General features: G+C 38.3%; 1 protein-coding gene and 2 pseudogenes across 10 annotated transcripts; 2 read left to right on the top strand and 1 right to left on the bottom strand.

Annotated features, from left to right (window-relative positions):
* Positions 1 to 537: 537 nt before the first annotated feature.
* Positions 538 to 2,739, top strand: LOC125480070 (annotated as a pseudogene).
* A 963-nt stretch (positions 2,740 to 3,702) lies between these two features.
* On the top strand, positions 3,703 to 7,954 carry LOC103965452 (annotated as a pseudogene).
* A 93-nt stretch (positions 7,955 to 8,047) lies between these two features.
* LOC103962123 (LRR receptor-like serine/threonine-protein kinase EFR) lies at positions 8,048 to 16,511 on the bottom strand. Of its 10 annotated transcripts, none has more exons than XM_048590342.1 (10): positions 16,208 to 16,511; positions 15,991 to 16,056; positions 14,904 to 15,065; positions 13,666 to 14,073; positions 13,214 to 13,540; positions 11,685 to 12,182; positions 11,434 to 11,505; positions 10,794 to 11,153; positions 8,690 to 10,690; positions 8,048 to 8,593 (listed from the first exon to the last, which is right to left on the bottom strand). In XM_048590342.1, the coding sequence occupies exons 5-10, from the start codon at positions 13,335 to 13,337 to the stop codon at positions 8,226 to 8,228; spliced, it is 3,423 nt and encodes a 1,140-aa protein (XP_048446299.1). In that variant the 5' UTR covers positions 13,338 to 13,540; positions 13,666 to 14,073; positions 14,904 to 15,065; positions 15,991 to 16,056; positions 16,208 to 16,511; the 3' UTR covers positions 8,048 to 8,225. The 10 variants fall into 10 exon arrangements, with proteins under 10 accessions (XP_048446299.1, XP_048446300.1, XP_048446298.1 ...); XM_048590343.1 differs by having other exon boundaries at positions 13,666 to 13,932; XM_048590341.1 differs by having other exon boundaries at positions 13,666 to 15,065.
* Positions 16,512 to 19,439: the final 2,928 nt, after the last annotated feature.

Raw genomic sequence — 19,439 nt, 5'->3', positions numbered from 1 at the left:
GGTTGATCATTTGCCCGTCCATTTCCAACCCAACCCGACTAACCAAACTCAATCTAACCAGATTGTAACCCATATCAATTAATGCTCATACTGCACCCAAGTGAGTCAAGTCCAAAAACCAACGCGCTTTCTAATATTTTTTTTAATAAATTACCTTTTATAATTACTTAAGCTTTTAGGGAGATTAACAGACTTTGACTAGTAAACCCATATTTGTAGTCTCTAAATCCTAAAGCTTTATAGTAGATGGATTTATGAAATTAAAGTTAGCTAGCTTTGATGCTACTTGGCTTAATTTTTTTAAGAATTCTTGAAAACTAAGTTGTTACAAGATAAAACTTGAAAAAGTTGGGCAACCCAAATCCAACCTTAACTCAATTAAACTCGAACCCAAATGAACTCGAATGAAACCTAACCCGAACTCGAACCTAAACTTTAAAAGTAGGGTTATGATTGAATTGACCTTTCAACTCACCCAACACGTCCAAGTTGCTTCCCAACCTATTGTTGATAATATCGTTTATTGAAAAAACAAATCATTTGGCCTTAAAAGACACCAAGTTCGTGTCTTCTTTTGAAGTCTGGACACAAAATCATATTTAAGTATTGGTTTTTATTGATCCCACAACCCACTGAGTCACCCACACCCACACCCGCTGAGAAACCCTCCGCACGCAATCTCCACAAGAAAGGATCTCGGAGCGGTGGTGGGCTTGGGATCGGCGGAGGGTTTGGAATCGAAATTTGAGGCAGGAGTGGCAGTATCGATAATTGCGGGGTCATCGAGGGGCGGTTTCTGAGGGAGGCACTCTTCTTCGTCCCAATACTCGAAGCTGGTTAAGGGTTGGGAAGATGGGCGCATGGAGAGTCCGAATCGGGAATCAGGTTAGGATCCGGGTCTGGTAGGGAGGGATCAGGGGAAGGAGGTGGGTGGGGTTGGTAGGCAGTGGTGAGGGAAGGGCGGGTGCGAGTCGGGAGAAGGAGTGAGTAGTCGTCGTCCTTATCGATTTGATGAAGAAGGATTTGAGTGCATTTGAATGATAAATGTGGTTGGGTGAGTTGGTATCTTGTGGGCAAATTCGTGAAGAAGGATTTGAGTGCAGTTGAACTAGTTGATGGAATGTCTAAGAGACATAATTACAACTGGAATTCTCATAGCTGCTCATATGCTGTTTGGAATGCTCATATGAGATGTGGAATGCTCAAACCTATGCATCATTTGGTGTTGCAAATTCATGACCGTGATTGGCACCCCATTGGTGCTACAAAGTCAATTAAAGTAGAATTTGGAACAAATCATAGAGGCTTTGGACGGGTTGGGACTGGTTCGAATATTACTATATAGAGCTATTTCTAGTACTTATGCATGCTTGTACGATTATGGATACTCCCAAGGAAAGATTTGTCTGGTCTTTGATATCTTCTGTTGGTATCTTTTATCTCGGTTCTGGTGCGACTATCGTTCATGGAGTTCAAAACTTGTGGACTTCACAGCCTCTTCCAACTATTCAATATGCACCTCTTGTGATTGGTGGCTCATTTATTATTGAAGGTGTCTTTCTTCTTGTTCCATACAAGATGTCAAGAAAGGTGCAGCTGCTGAGGGCATAAAGTTGAGAGACTTGATATGGCGCGGACATGATCCCACATCTGGTGCAGTCTTGGTGGAGGATGGCGCAGCTGTAACTGGTCTTTATGATCTCATAGGATCGATTGTAGTTGGCAGCCTACTTGGAATGGTGGCTATTTTTCTGATCCAAGGGAATCGACATGCTTTGATTGGCAGGGCAATGAATGACATTATATGAAGCAGGTTCTCCAGTTTTTGAAAAATGACCCAGTTGTGGATTCTTTTGATGTCGCTGAAAATCTTGCACTTCAGCCTAGGTACATGTTATCTGGTGGTCAGAGGAGCAGAGTTGGATTTGCCAAGATAGCTTCCAAGAAACCGCACATAATATTGCTGGTTGAGCCCTCCAATCATTGGGATTTGGATGCTTTGGAGGCACTGATTCAAGGTCTTGTTCTTTTCCAAGGAGGCATTCTCGTGGTTAGTCATGGTGAGCATCTGGTCTCTGGAAGTATGGATGTGCTATGGTTGGTATCAGAAGGTAGGATGTAACCATTCCACGGCAGTTTAGAGGACTACAAGAAGATACTGCAGTCCTCGTGGGAAAAAAGTTACCAGCAATTCATCCATCACTCAGATTTTGGAAACATAGCAATTGAATTGAAAACATGTCCTATCACAAGTGTGTTGCTGCAAGTTCTTATGCTTCATAATTGGTGGTCTTATGTTTCTTCCTTAGCTCCCAAAGTTGAGCCTTCCACCACCTTGCTACTGAGCAGAGAGGAAGGTCTAGTGCAGAAAGTCTCCCCACAAGCAGTATTGACTCGGCAAAATTCTCACATTCCTTCCAAGAACAACAAATTCACACTTCGGTTGCAAGACTCCTTAGTTGAATTTCACTGCAAACGGTTCCAGATTTCAAGTTCTAATCCTAACCTTGAGGACAAGGTTGTTCTTCAAGGGAAGGGCAATATTATGAACTTAGGATTGTGATTATCTTCATCACAAATTAAGAGTCAAGTTAGTTGTAATTGAGGGTTTTACTTGTTATTAGGGGAATTTGTTAGAAGTGCCAGCTAGACACTTCGTGTATAAGAGCACTTGCTCTTTGGTTTGTAAGCATATCAGAATTTACAAAAGAAATACAAAAACACAAAAACAATTCAGGAGCTCTGCTCTCTCTCTTCCTTCCCTCTTCCCCTCTAGCCTCTATGTTACTTGCAGGTTGATTGAGGGCTTAGAGATTTGGATCTTATCACACCATCGTCCTCATCGATTTCATCACCATTATACTCATCGATTTCATTGCCATTCTCCTCATCAATCTCGTCGTCCTCATCTTTTTCCAACTGGGTAATTGTTTTTTTTTTTTCTGTATTTTTTTTAACAATTTTTTCTTTTCTGTATTTGATCCCGCAGGAAACTCAGTGTCTTCTCGGTGAACCTGGTGAGTGATTCACTCTTTTTCCCACCAAATTTGGAGATATAATTTGAAATGGTAAGTGCTTTACTTTCTTCGCACTAAATATTTGGAGCTTGAATTTGAAATTATGCTTAAAATTTGTTTGATAGTTGTTTTTAGGCTTTAGATGTAATATAAATATGCTAATTTTGTCGGGGTTTTATCTTTATAGGCTTTTATGCAGTTTACTTTTTACTTTAGACTCTGATTTGTGTTTTCAGCACCGGGGATTAGTGCTTCACCATCAGAAGACAGTATGCAAGATTTGCGGTTTTGTGGTTGATCTGTGGGAGGAAGGATTTACAACCGCTCGTAAAGAAGAACATGTATTAGGAATTGTTTTTTGTTTCAAAGCAAAAAAAGTACTGTGGTACAACCAACTTATTGTTTTGTGCAGAACAAAGAAGAACTGACGTCAAGCTTCTCCTTGGGAGTTCTCAGGTATTGTCATCATTGGACATTATCTAAGGAAGTGCATATGTTGTTACTTGGTAATTTGTACTGCTATAAAATGTGATAGAAAATACATCATATGCTCAAAATCAATCCATCAAACACAATGAATTTCGATAAATAACAATACAAAGTTACAAACTAAAAATTGTACAAACTAAAAAATTACATACACTAGGATTTGCTCTCTCTATCGCTGAGAGATTCTCTGTGAGCGATGGCAATGGCGGACAATGGCAGTCGTCTGCAAATGCACAACAGCGAGGAGGAGCTTCTTCTGCTTCAGAGAAGTCAGTTTCGACGACAAGCCCGACCGCCGAAACCTCCTCCGAAACGTTTCGACCCTTCCTGTCTTTAAAAAAGGCCTCTTCACTCGCTGCAGCCCATCCCCTGCCGGAAACAGTATTATTAGGTTTATCTCACACAATTACGGTTTTTTTCCGTTTTCTTGTGAGTTGCACGGTCTGTTTGGTTCACGAGAAAACATAGGAAAATTTATAAAAATTTTGAGCTTCTGTAGAGTTTACTGAAGTGAATACTTGACTAGGTTCAGTTGGGTTGCTGATAAATTCAAAACAATGAAATTTAGACGCGAATGCTTTTAATCGATTTGACGAGAAGTTTTTGAGCTAGTTTATTGCTTTTGAATGTTCAAATTGGATCGTATAAACGTGTCTGTGTGATAGTTAGATGATTTGTTGCTTGCAGCATGGATACACGAGAGAATTCGAGGTCCTCGATATTGCCATCTTCCCGAGATATATGTGATGATGCCTGTCGATGCCTTCTGCAGTGATGGTACGGGGCATCCAAGGATTAGGAAGTAAGTTTTATTATGAGTCTATGACTTTTTGTTGATGAGGCTATGATGCATTTTCATTCTTAATTTAATTGTTACACACTTTTAAATGACGGAGTATGGTTAGCAACAAGGTTGCAGCTAACTATTTTGGTCTCTTCCCAATTCAAGTTTTATAAATGTACGTTTCAAAATGTTTCTAAATTTATTTTTTTAATTTAGTTTCCTTTCAAGTGAGACAGAAACTCCTTATATGTTGCTGGATTCACTGTTGTTTCAGAATCAAGGCCTTAACTGTAGCTCTAAAAGCCCTCAAGTTGGAATGTGTCCACCGAATTGCAGTTGAGGTTTGGTGGGGAATCATAGAGCATTTCTCTCCTCTTGCATATGATTGGTCTCTATATGAAGAGCTTTTCAAACTGATATCTGACACAGGTTAGGTTTGAAGTTGCATGTTGCCTTGTCTTTTCACTCCAATGTTAACTCTTCTAGCAGAAAAGGGGGTGTAACTCTTCCACTTTGGATCATAGAGGTTTGTCTTCTTTGATATATTGAAATCCCATTTGAAGTTATTAGTCTGGTACAATGCACATGGCTGTATTGGAACACTTAATTTAGCCGGTCATACTTAAGAAACATAACCCATTTGGATGACTAGAGATAATATCAATGTTTCTTCAGTTTCGTGCTCTGCAACGTGCTATGGTACTGTGTTCCCTAGTGGCATACTTGATTTTAGCTTTGATATGCTTAAAACGTTTATCAATGCAAAGGGATGTGAAAGAAAAACTATATTTTGGCCGTCATTACACACCTATCAGTTTGAATCTTGAATCTAGATAAAGAAGTTGACCTCTTCTTTTTTTCCTCCCAGATTGGTGATCAGAATAAACATATATATTATTGGGACCAAAATGGATTTTCCAATGATGATTATCTTACAGTGGGAGTTGACCATGTTCCTCTCTTTTGCGGATGGACTGCCCTCCAATGTTATGAAGATTTCATGTCAAGTTTTGCTAAGAAATTTGAATTCTTAATCGGAACTGTAATAGAAGAAATTAGTGTTGGTCTTGGTCCTTCTGGTGAACTTAAGTATGTTATAGTTACACTAGAACTACGAGTAGGAAGCCAGTCCAATGATTTCTTATGCAACATTGTTACATTGCTCACACAGATATCCTGCACATCCTTTTGGTGATGGTAGATGGAAGTTTCCTGTAATTGGTGAATTCCAGTGCTATGACAAGTACATGTATGTTAAAAATCTTTCATTCCTCTGACGGAAATTTGGTTGCTATTGAATTTTTACTATTTACAACCTTGTTCCTTTTAGGATGGGTGACCTAAAGATGGCTGCACGCACGGAAGGAAAACCTCAGCGGGAAGAGAAGGGACCACAAAAGGCTGGCTGTTACAACAGTCTCCCATCTGAAGTTCCTTTCTTTGGAGAGGGAGAGGAAAGCTTTCTTTCTGATTATGGGTGTTTTTTCCTTGTATGAAACTGATGAAAGCGGCTTGCTTAATTATTTCCCATGAAAAATTTCTGCATAGCTAAAGCCTAGTGTAACTTGCATGACATATTGCTTTTATCATTCTGTTCATGCACATTTCATCCTCGAACTACCACTTAAAATAAACTGCAAATGCTGAATTGAAGTTGTGTTTCTTTAGCCATGCAACATTTCTGTGTAGGTGCATGTAAACAAAATGGGCCTGCAATATATATTTTCAATCTTTACTGGAACTTTTCTTATAACTATCTCTATTTGCTTCTAGGGGTTGTACTTGCAGTGTTTGCTACTTAAGTCTTAACTACTCTTACGCAACATGATTAAAAAGTAGATATGTTTTAATGATATAATATGAAGTCATGACAAGGGAATGGGTTTTTAAGAAACTGCACTAAGTTAATACAATTTGATTAAGAATGAAAATGCATTGATGCTTGTCTTCTAGAGAGAGAAAAAAAAATCATCATAGGATGTACTGGTTAGTAACCTAAGGACAATTATGGAGTATGAGTGGAAAATTGAATTATATTATGGTTCTTTGTCATGCAATACTTGGCATAACATGATTAAACTTATTGGAAAACACTGTGGAGCTTTGGAAATCTGACAGTGGCTTGACTCGTTGTAGGAATGGTACAGTGGTAGGTTGCTCCATCATGCAGATGATATTCTTGCAAAGCAGCTAACATACTGAAGAAATATCAAGAAAACAAGCAAACCTCAATTATATTGGCGGCTAAAATTGGTGGAATATATTGGTGGTATCAGGTGATAGCACACCCTGCTGAACTTACAGCAGGATACTACAACACTGCTGTTAGAGATGGTTACGATCCTATTGCTTCACTTTTGTCTCATCATGGAGCTGCTTTGCATGTTCATTAAGATTCTAAGTTTTAAGGTTCTGACTGGAATTTTGTTCATTGTCCAACTTGATAATTAGGGTTTCTTAGACATCCGCTTGATTTCAAATTTATCTTTTCTACCAAGTTCACATAATAAATATCTTATTGCAGCTGCTGAGAAATGATGGATGGTGATAACCTAGCATCCTGTCTTTGTAGCCCAGAAGGATTACTCCAACAGGTACGAGGCCTGTTGATAAATAATGCTTCCTTAGGTTGTTGCTTTGTTGGCACTTATTTTGGACTTACTTTAGATATTTTTTGTAAATTCAAGCTTTTAAGTTAGGTAGGACTAGCCTATGTAGCTGTGCTTGGCACAGCAGGTATTGCAGGGTATCTGTGTTCAACATGGGCTTGGAACGGGCCAATATGAGCTTTTTTAGTATTACAGATATTGAGTATTATTGATCAATTTTTTAGGTTTCTTTTAGTATTTTATAATTCATTGTGAGATAATAAACAAGAAACATATGACGAGTTCATCAATAATCATTTTCTGTTTTATTGAAATTTGGAATACGATTTTGATATTAATAGAAAACAAATATAGAATTGCATCACTATACCGTATATCTGTATCGTACTGCTTTGGATTGGCAGGGTCTGTCCATTTACACTGCTGGGTGGTGGTAGTGGTGGCTTGCTGATGGCTTTCTTCTATAAAATGTCTGGCCTTATGCTTTGTTTATTGTATATTTAAAAATTATACAATTCCAATGTAATCTAACATGATTCGATTTGCACCAGATATGGAGTGTTTCAAAGAAAATGGTACATTTGATCGGGAGAAATACCGATGAACGATTTGTCAGGGTAAATTCATCCTTTGCTCAATAACAAAGCAAATTTCAGGTACCATTTATTTCTGTTTCACATATATTGGACATTGCAAATGTCATATAACTAGAAACACATGGCTTCGATAGTGTTTAATAGTTACCACTTTTTCTTTTGCCCATTATGTCATGCGTATTCACGTGTTTGCTTTTCTCCTGTAGTTTGGTTTATGGAAAATACATGCTAACTGTTACCATTCCCAGGCCGAAGCAGTAAGATCATTTACGTATTTCAAAATGAATGATAAGATCTTTAGGGCTGAAAATTGGAGTAACTTCGTTGTCCAACTTACCAATAAGTTTATTGAACTACCTAGAGGAGCAGCCTCGCTGCCCTATAATTTTTTGTCAAGGGCATGTGTAGAAGTTTGTAACTTCTTGATATTTTGACTGAAATAACCTTGTGTTCCCATGACAGGCATTCTTGAGCTGGAAGTGTAAATTTTTTGAAATGGATTTTGTTGGCTGTAGAAACTGAATGCTTTACTACCAAATATGGGAAGAATAATTTGAATTGCAATTTTGGTACTATTGGCCTCATTGCATTGACAAATCCAGCTACGACATTTTAATTTGAGGAATATCGTCATATTCTCAAATCCGTCACTATGAGAAGATAATGTAGTCTTTGCAGATTCAAAACAACAATAAGAAAATGGATCCCAAAATATAGAGAACAAAAAGAACTAATTCATTCCTCCACAGTCCTTCAAATACTTGGTCTTGATTTTGGTGAGTGTGATTGCGGCATCTTTCATGTTAATCCTCTCTCCTGGCAATGCTGCTGAGCAAGCTAAAGCTAATCTCATAACGGATAATAAGCAATCCCTTCTGCTCACGAAGTCACCATCTTCCTCCACCCCGAGTATATCGGCATCCACAACTTCACCTATTGCAGCATCTGGAAATAATGAATCCGCAATCCATTGCTTTAAATCCAATTCCCCAACAAACATCTTGTCTGTTGGCTTCCTTTTTGTGAATGTCTCCATGAGTACAATACCAAAACTATACACATCCCCTCTTGTTGAAACGCTTCCTTCCATCCCATACTCTGCAAAATTTGTATGTGAATTTAGTTATACATGATAAAAAGAAAATTATAACTCCTAATAAGGCCAACATATACAAAATTGAGGAAATACATCACCTGGAGCCATATATCCAACTGTGGCTAGGGTCATGGTTTCTGTCATCGAATCTCCACTGCCGATGAGTCTTGCAATGCCAAAATCAGCAACATGTGCAACCATATCATCATCTAGTAGTATATTGCTTGGTTTCACATCACAATGAACGATAGGTATCGAGTAACCATGATGAAGATATTCTAGTGCCAATGCAACATCTTTCATTATGTCTAACCTCTGCAGGATAGTCATGGAGCGGGTTGGAGAATACAACCAGTTGTCGAGGCTTCCATTAGGCATCAATTGAAGTATCAGGGCTTTGAAATCAAGTTCATCGCAACAACTTATGATTTTAATAAGATTCCGGTGACGGATATTGCTTAGTATTTCACATTCCTTATCAAAACTCTTGAATGCCCCTTCTAGCTGTAAATTGAAGACCTTGACGGCGATATCTATCCCATCTGAAAGTGTTCCTTTGTATACTGAGCCAAAACCCCCCGTGCCTAGTAAGTTACTCTCATGAAATCCATTTGTTGCCTTTACAAGTTCTAGGTGCGAAACTCTTCTCCAAAGAACTTGATGTAGCGAGGCAGTTTCTCGTACAACTTCGACATTCCTTTTCTTGCGTAGTATCAGAATCAATGCAGCGGCCACTAGGAGTATTACTGATATGACCCCTGAGATGATATATTTAGCTTTCCTCCAATTTGGCTTAACTTTTGTTCTATTTTTGCACAGTGGAACATGGAATCGGGGAGCACCGCAGAGTGCATCGTTTGATACAAATGAATCAGCAAAGAAGTTTCCGAAAGGCCCACCGGTTGGAATTTCTCCTTGGAGTTTGTTGAAAGACAAATTCAGATGCTTGAGAGACAAGAGTGCTTCCAATGACTTTGGGATCACTCCGGATAGATTGTTTTTGGACAAATCCAAGAATTCTAGGCTTAGCAAGGTTTTAAATGAACTGGGAATATGGCCTTCTAAATAATTGTTTGCCAAGGACAAATTAATCATATTTAGAAGACCCCCAATGCTATCGGGAATGTTTCCGGAGAAATGGTTATTTGATAAATCAATCTCCACCACATCTTCCAACTTTCCGATGTCTTCTGAGAGTGGTCCAACTAGAGAATTGGATGACAAGTTTAGGAACAATATATGCTTGAGTTCCCACAAGGAAGATGGTATTTTTGAAGTTAACAAATTGGAGTCTAACGATAAATCTCTTAGAGCTCCTGCCAAAGTACCCAAGCAGGAAGGAATAGAACCAGAGAGACGATTACCAGCCAAAAGTAACTCGACTAGGTTGTTTAGTTGACAGAGTTCATACGGAACATGTCCTTGCAGTTCGTTATCATTCAAATACAAAGCTTGGAGATTTTGTAGCCTTTGTATTGAAGTTGGAATTGCTCCGCTCAACTGATTGTTTCCCAAGTTTATCTCTATCAAGCTGCTAAAGTTGGCAATATCAACTGGAATGTTTCCCCTGATGTTGGAACGCATTAAATCAAAATATAGGAGTGACGTAGAGAGATTCCTGCGAGAAGCTGGAATCGTGGTGTTTAGTGGATTGTCTCCCAAGTCGAAGTCTTTCAAATTTCTAAGATTAAACAAGCAAGAGAGAGTGCTTGCTGCTTGTGGAGTAGAAGCATCAATCGTCAAATGATTCAAGTACAAGTAAAGACGCTCGAGGTTTTTCAAGGAACAGAGCGTGCTAGGAAGAAACCCGGTAAATGAGTTTGTGTTCATGTCTAGCACCCTGAGCTTGGAAGCATTGGAGAGGTTAGGGAGTAGTTCGGACACGAGGTTATTTTTGGCTACATCAAGGATTTCTAGGTTTGGAACGTTAAGACCTATGTTTGCTGGGAGGCTACCTGAGAGCTGATTAAAAGAAAGCCCTATTTGTCTTATCATGGAGTTATTGAAGAGTTTGGATGGGATGACGCCATTGAGATTATTACTAAACAGGTCTAATCTCTCTAACTGTGGAAGATCACAAATCTCATCCGGTATTGTACCTGTCACAATTTTAGCACATTTGCATTAAATTTGAAACTTCAGTTTAACTAAAAACTAAAAACAATAAACGAAATGATTATCAAACGGTCCTAAATTTATTACCTGTTAAATTATTGTCAAAAAGAATAATGTCGGTTAAGTAGGTGAAATTGCCAAGACTTTTGGGTATGCTTCCACGGAAATCATTAACCGCTAATACCAATTGACGAAGCTCTTTGCATTGCCACAGTTTGAAGGGAATCAGACCATCAAGCTGGTTTTGAGCCAAATTCAATCGTCGAATACTCGAAAGATGCTCACATATATTGTCCGGAAGACTGCCACTCATGTTGTTTCCGGATAGAGTCAAAGTAGTCAAAGAAGATATGTTGAGGACAGGCACAAAAGCCGAGCCTTTTAGGGCATTGTTTTGCACAAACAACTCCTCCAGCTGACCTAAACTGCCTATCTCGTTTGGAAGTTCTATAAAATCAATCCGTATATATTAAAATCATGTAGACATATAGGAGCAGCTTATTAGTAGAAATCTTGTTGTACTGTAGCAAAAGAGGGATAACATTATAAGGATCATGTACTCACTATATAGGACCCCTTTTTTGCTTCCGAATACAAGGGTCTTACACAGTAAATATACGATCCTACGATAGTCCTCTCGTCTCATTTTTGCTAAAGTGGAACGAGATCCCTGCTAAGAAGGGTCTTGTATGTATAGATGTAACAAAACCTAAGTCATGTAGTATACCTTCGAACTTGTTGTAGTCAAGGTATATGCTCTTCACCATTGTTAAGTTGCCTATTTCTCTGGGTATGCTACCTGTTAAATATGTGCACGCATGGCAACAAAAATGAAGGAAAAAAGATCCAAAAGAGATGATTGTTATACATCTTATATATAGATGTTAAAATGTAACAAAGATGTTAAAATGTAATGATGAAGTAAGCAATATTAATTTATATTCCTACGTGTTTGGTAATGGTGTTGTACGTACGCACCTGATAGTTGGTTCCTTTTCAGATTAATTGTTTCGAGTGCAGATAAGTTGAAGATAGCAGCCGGTATGAAACCCGAGAAGCCATTACCGTACAATTTGATGGCTTGAAGTTTAGCAAAGGACCCAAACCACGAAGGAATGGTTCCCATAAAGTTGTTGTTTCCAAAGTTAATCGCCTTCAACCGGCGCAAATGAGACAATTCTTGCGGTAGGGGACCATGAAAACTATTATTCTGAAGGCCCAACGCAACGAGAAATGAGAGGTTGCCAAGATGCGGAGGAATAACTCCGGCAAGACCCATGTACGAGAGATTTAAGGCCGTGACTCTGTGGTGGCGAGCACTGCAGGTAACACCAACCCAGTTGCAAATGTTGGAATTGGAGGCAGACGACCAGTTGGCGGTCAAGATGTTTTGAGGGTCACTAGTGATGTAAGCTTTGAGAGCAAGAAGCGCAGACTGATCTGTGCTGAAATTGGTATGAGCTATTGCTAATGCACCTGCAGTTAAGTAATTAGCCATAATCATCATATAGATATAACACAAGCAGTGTATCATCGAAAACATTCTCAGCAGTAGGAAACGACTTCTCTCCTTAATTGTAGTAGTTTTTGTCTTTCGGTTTAAATCCGACCGAAAACTAGAACTCATTACTTTCACATAAATAGGGAAACAAACCAAGACTTGCCCGGCTTCTATGTCAGGGTGAGGAGACTTAGACTAGTCGAACGATGACGTGTGATTCGGATTTTTTTTACATATCAAACACACACCATTCATTTTTCGCTGATAGCTTAGCTAGGTGAGGAGGTATAGTCTAAGTCCAACTTTGTTGTCGAAGTGAGGAGACTTAGAGTAGTGGAACGAAGGCTTGTGATTTGGATTTTTTACATATCAAACACACACCATTCATTTTTTGCTGATAGCTTGAAGGTGACGTTCGCCGTAACTAACACCATTCATTTTTTGCTAATAGCTTGATGGTGATATTTGGTAATTGGTGCTGCTAGCCGACGAGTTCTGTCCATTTTGTGGGCACAGCTGGAGATGCCCAAATGTGGAATTTTAGTCTTCAGTTCACCATCAAAACAAACAACACCATAAATTTCAAGATTGATATTTAATGATGACATACATTTTGATTCAAATGCAAATGCAAATGCAAATGCGACCAAACACATAACAGTTGCATTCTTCCGGATGAAATGTTTTTGACGACGTTTACATATAATCAAGCTCTAGTTGAACACTCTTCAGATTCGAAAATCATCTAAACTTGGCTAATCAGTTTTTCTGAACAGAACAAAGCAAAGATGATATGCAAACGGTCCAAGAGTTACGGTCTTATGCTTCTCAATTATTAATCACGATCGCATGTACAAATTCATTGCAGCAATACAAAGAAGGGAAGTAACAACCAGAAGTTGAAAACTAGTACAGATATGTACATACACTATCATGCAGACTTGCCATTGGTGACGCTCTGAATATGCAAAGGCTTCTTATATGACAGCAACAAGAGAGAACATACCACGATTAGAGATGAAGCAGGAATGCACCTGCAAGCCACGGTGGTAAACGAATTCCAGTGAAAGGGAACAAAACTCCAGCCGCCACCGGCATGCTGAGGATATTGTAGCCCAGGGCCTAGACATAATTCAATCGAATTCGAGAAATGGTCTTTCTAGAGAGATCAATGGCAGTAACTACATCTTCCAAGTTGCTCTTCATCAGAACTATAAGCAGCTTCCATAGCCACGTCGGTGCCAGCACCAATGGCCATGCCAACATCTCCTGCAACCATAGCTGGAGAGTCATTAATTCCATCTCCCATCATTGCCACCGCCATTCCTTTCATCTGCATCCAAATCCACTTTAACAAGTCAGAAAACACTATGTAAGATAGATGACTCACATATCAAGTCAGAAACAAACTTAATATAGAAAAATGAGTTTGAAGATTTCTATAAGACATTATTTTACCCTAGATAAGTCATTTGAAATATAATCAATCTGCGTTCAAAACCAGAACCACGATGCTTGTAATGTTTATCGAGTGAAGATAAGAGATGACCTGTGCAGCCTTTGGCTACACTGGATCAGTTACAGCAAAAGACCCAGCGATCTTTCCATCAATGGAAACCAACACACATGTTCGAGCCAGATTATCAGGTTCTGAAACATGCTAGTCAACCTCAGGACCAACCTGGACATTATTTTCCCACATGAACCTCACCAATCACCATTTACCTACATATTTCTCAAATAGAGACATGTTAGCATGATTGACAAAATAATTTTACAATAGCATAACAACAATGAGTTGTCAACTCCTCCATTGAGTAAAGAGCACAGCATTGACTACTACGGGTTTCCCAACTGTCAGAGTCCCTGTTTCATCAAAAACAACTGTTTTCACTGGCAGGGATCAAACACGTCCATAAACGTCCAGACACCAACGAAGTGTCAAATACTAAGAAACGTATCAACCTTCATGAATTAGGTACCATCTGTTCAGCTTTTAATTTAGGAAAGAACAAAAACCCCGAAAAGGAAGAAACAATTATTAGACATGGACAAGGAGTTCGGGTAAAGAGAACTCTCCTTCAATGAGAGCTGTCATCGACAAGAAATGGGGATTTAAAACTTGGCGAGTACGGCTTGGTGACATGGACAAGGTGCATACAGCCATCAATTGTCCAGAACCAAAGGGTCATACGAGACAGATTCCAACTATGAAATAATAGTTGCATGTTCATTCCCAATATATGCAGGAAGAACATCCTCCATACCCAATGACATAGATTGCATTTAGTTTTATGTTAAGAACCTAAACGTTGATTGAACCGAGGCAGAGCGTTTTACTGGTCAGGAATGAAGTGCATAACTTGTTATCATACGGAACACTAACATAATGTATGGTGGTAGCATAGGGGATAGTATGAAATAACCAGAACAATATGAGGAGAGCAACTTCATAATGGAGGACGAGAAAAAAAACTACACTTGCACCCTCAAGACATATAGAGAATGTATCTAATCAGAAATTGTTTTTTCCTAAACCACAACAAACAGGTTTTCAACGTCCTTGGAAGGAAAAGTAGGAACAAGTATAATGAAGCAACTAAACACAACAGCAAAAACAACATGAAAATAAAATGCATGAAAACCAGATCTTAAATTAAAAAAGAAATTTGTTTCCAAGGATAAGGTGGTCTTACCTTATAAGCCTTTTCGAGTACACTAGCAAAAATGCCCGTGTTCCGTTGCGGGGACTTCTAGAAGTATGATCTTGTACCATCTGATTTCTTTTGCTATTCCTAGTTCTTTTTGGCATAATGTGCAAAACCAAATTGATAGCTAGGAAGAAAAAATGAAAACACCTGCATAAATTAAATTTTCCATCACTCCTATAGTATAATTAAATAAATCAAAGCACAATAATCATCTCACAATTACAGAAGCAAGGACTTTCAAATGCCCCAATTATTTAACAACTACTATGCATAATTCTTAAAAAATGAGTATAAAATTAACCTCTTTTGAAAAATGAAGGAAGAAAGATGAAAGCTTAAGCCAAGGAATATAACTATATTGAACTCAATTATTTGACATTAATTACACAAACCCAATTCCATATATATAGCCAGACAGAGGCTTTATCCTAGAGAGAAACCATGCCCAAAAGATTATATAATCTCCAGACTGAGTGTGAATTCAGAGCATGAAAGGGAAGTGAGTTCCTTGGTTCCCACATCGTAGAGACTAAATCTCAAAACTTTGCCAAGCATTACAGGAAACCATGGAAAGAATAAAAATGACCACAAAGATTGCAAAACAATTAACCACAGGTGGTGTTTATATGCCCACTGAGAGAAAAAAGCTTCTGCAAGTGAAAAAACAGGCATGTACCATCTGAAAGAGCCTCTTGTATCCATTCCAATTATACTTATGTCTACCATATCCCTCTACAATTCCCCACCACCAATCAACAATAACTGATTTCAATACCCTTAGCTGCTTTAGTAGACCATCTAGTGACACCTAATTGCCACCAAAATAGAAGACATGATCAAGACCATACAGATTACAGACTAGCTTAAAAACAACTGTTATCTATTAAGCAAAACTTGAACTCCTTGATGTGGCAACCTCTTAATCCAGGATGTAGAGTAGAAAAGCAAAATTATTGACAAACCGAAAAATAAGAATTTAACTTGCATAGTAAACGAATATTAGTAAAGTTACAGAACTCAATGGATTACATATACCAGTAAAAAAGCGAAACATCAGTGTTTGGGAAGTTACCTTATTTGAAATGTCAGGAGCATCTGGTGTACATACAGGGTAGACAGTTCTTGAAAAAAATCAGGGCTTCAAAATAAAATAAAAAATAAATTCAAAAGAAATCAAAACTATTAATCCTAACAACTGTTTAGTAAAGGATAAAACAAACTTTCCATCAAACAAACTTGAGAAACAAAAAGAGGGAAATAAATTTAAGTTGAATAGAGGTGTTGCCTACCCAGAAATCCAAACGAAATCCCCAAAAATTCACGCCCCCAAAACCATACAAAGCACCAGAGTTGAAAACCAGCGCTACACTGGGATCATCCACACAGTAACGAACTCTGATCATTGTCACTGATCTCCATCGCCTTCCAAAGCCAAAACCCTTTTAAGAAAAAGAGGGTAATGAATATGATAAAGCCAGTAATGAATGGAATAACCCAATTTCTACCGCCAATCACCCTTGCTGAGTGATGATTCGCATACTTCCTCGTATTTGTTTATGGGTTCCTATCCAACAAAATTTCGACTTAGCACCCAAAAACTGTATCAGCTCACGAACACAGAGAGGTTTTACATAGCCCGTTTTAAAATTTTAGGATAATTTACAAGTTTGCCATAGAATTGGGTTTGTTCACTCGGCCCAAATTCTTGGGCTTTGTTAAGCTTCACTACTAAAAGCAGTGTCGGACAGCTTCACTAGCCACTGCTAGTGTTGGTGTGAGATGTTATAGAGTTTCTTCTCCGGCATAACTCGGAGTCGTACAACTTCATCTTCGGGTGATGAGGCCTACCATGTTTCTTCACTGGCGTAACCCAGTAACGTACAACTTCACCTTTGGATGATGGACAAGTATTGCCTTCGGGCGACCATGATACCTGTAAAGAGTATAATTTTATTGAGAGGTATGGATTTGCCTTTGGGCAGAGGTTTTACAGATTTGCCTTCGGGTGGTTTTACTACCATCTTCGAATATCATTTTACACATATATGTTTTCCTAATGAATGCACAACATGCTAGGGTTTTTAGGAAATCTACTATGTAGTATTATATATGTTTTCAAAACAAGGGGTTATTATGTTCACATTAAAATGGTTTTTGGTATTACTAGTATTAATATAGATTATGGTCCACTCACCTTTTCTGTTTTGTGCCCCCTTAGGATTTAGATTCGAGGCACAGGATCCCGGCATTAGGACACTTTGGCGTAGTTATTCTCGAGTCTTCTCAGTATATGTATCATTTTTGGGTTGGCACAATTTCCTAGTAATTTTCCCACATTATTCTTAATAGATGTACGCTCTGAATACGTTTCTGCTTTGGTATAATTGTTCTAATTGCATATTTGTTTTAATTGTATGCATGTTTAAAATGACTTCGTCACCCTCGAGTGTCAGCCAACATATGCCTACCCTGATATTTAGGGATATCGGGGTTGGGGCGTGTCAGGTTTATCAAATTCAAAGCAAAACCTTCTAGAGTTAAAAGAGGAGCAAGGAGGGAGGCAGATTGTCTGCCCTCTTAGTTGTGGTGCCCTTTCATGCCCTCCTATTTGTGCGATCACGATTAAGCCACATCAACATTTTATATTAATTTTTTAATAGAGATAATAAGACACAAAGTAATAAAAATATAAAATATTAACGTGGCTTAACCGTGACCGTACAAAATAAGAGGGCATGGAAGGGCACCACAACTAGGAGGGTAGACAATCTGCCTCCGAGCAAGGAGGTTCGGTTACTGAACCCAAAACACTATTTTAATGAGCAAATGGATATCTAAACTGGGGTTAAAATTTTTCAACAATAAAAAACATGTCTTTTGATTGAAGTTGCATAAATTACAGAACTTTGGGATTAGGGACGAACAAAATGCCCAAATTCCAATCAAGAAAAATAAAAAAAATTGTATGTAAATTTAAGCTTTACCTGTAGATCGGCAGCAGCAAAAGCATACTGGATCCAACGGGAGCCACGTATGAGAACTGGATGCCCAGCCTTTGACACGTTATCAAGTGAGTTTAAGGATCTGGGTTTTGTGTTTGCCGTTGAATTTTGGAATGATCTGGAGAAATTTGGGTTTTAGGGTTCCAAGGATTTGAGTTAACCGAAATTGATTTGGATGAGCAACTTTTAGTTTCAATTCGTGGTGGAGCAAGGATGAAGAGGTGGAGGAGGAAGGAATGAAAAACTTAACTTCTAAAGTTTCAAGTGCTCAACAAATTTCGAACAATGTATGTTTCAATGCTTAAAAAAAAAAAAAAAAGGACATGCATCAAAGACTTTTAGGTAGAAAAAATGTGCATTGGCTGAAATGGAGATAATTAGGATTTAAAATGTTAAAAATTTTCTTTTTGGCTCACTAATTAGATGAAAAAGTGAGATTGTATGAACAATTTTACACCCAGAAACATAAACTACACAGAATCACAACTGATCTAACAATGAGAAAGTATATAAGACAATACACTATCAATAGGCTAAAACACTCTTTTAATTGATCTAACAATAGCCTAATAGGATTAACTAAACCATTAGAGACTGCAACAATGAGAAAGTCTGAAGATTAAAATTCTAGTTGAATATCTTTGAACCCCTAGGTGTTGGAAACATTTTTAGTAAATTTGTTCAAGAAAATATAGAAACTCATGATGCAATTCCATTGTCTGGGATAGCACGTATTTACCTACAATCCAACCTCAAGCTAACATTTTTCATAAGTTTATTCTTTTTGTTAACTACACTGGAATTTATAAAACAATTTTAGAAAAACTCGAGTCTAGATAATGGACTTTTGTTCCAGTTTAAAAATTTTTGACTTGTGTTCTAAGCAACATAATGTATTCACATTTCAATTGTCAAAGGCATCGCAATAATCCCCGACTGAAGATATTAAAAATCAGTACTTCTTCTCCAAGTTTTCATTCAGTTTATTTCACTTGTCCATCGGAATTTTATTCAAAGAAGATTAAATAAAGAGCATGCCAAAGATTAAAACCCTTCATTTCAAACTTTGCTAATGCACAGCTCTGTTTGGTTTTCTTCCCCATAGACTAGACTGAGAGAGGAGTCAAGTTCTCCAGTGCACCATCAATCTCCCGTTCGAGCAGCCATCACCACCTCACTCACCACTCCGGCGAGGCACCACCTTGCCACCACCCTCATGTCTCACTCCCTCTCTACCACTCTCCCTATTTCCCTCACCTCTTTCTCTCGATACTGTGCTCGCTGCACAGAAACAGCAAGGCGACCACCGTAGCCATTTTTCACGGCGAACTACACTGTCACGAAACCATCACCATTAATCTCGCCACCTAGGCGAGTTTTACCATACTCGAACCCACCCTCTGCAAAATGCCTTCATACCTTCTAATTTCAATTCTTGCATTTCTTGTATGGTATCCATGTCTTGCACATTCAAGTACTTATATACCAACTGAGAATAACAATATAAATCCCACACCCA

This window comes from the organism of the source record quoted next, unplaced genomic scaffold (assembly GCF_019419815.1).
Source record: "Pyrus x bretschneideri cultivar Hongxiangsu unplaced genomic scaffold, Pyrus_bretschneideri_v1 Contig31, whole genome shotgun sequence".
In the NCBI taxonomy this organism is placed as follows: Eukaryota; Viridiplantae; Streptophyta; class Magnoliopsida; order Rosales; family Rosaceae; genus Pyrus; species Pyrus x bretschneideri.
The sequence above is the reverse complement of the archived record's forward strand: the minus strand, read 5'-3'. Positions and strand labels throughout refer to the sequence as shown.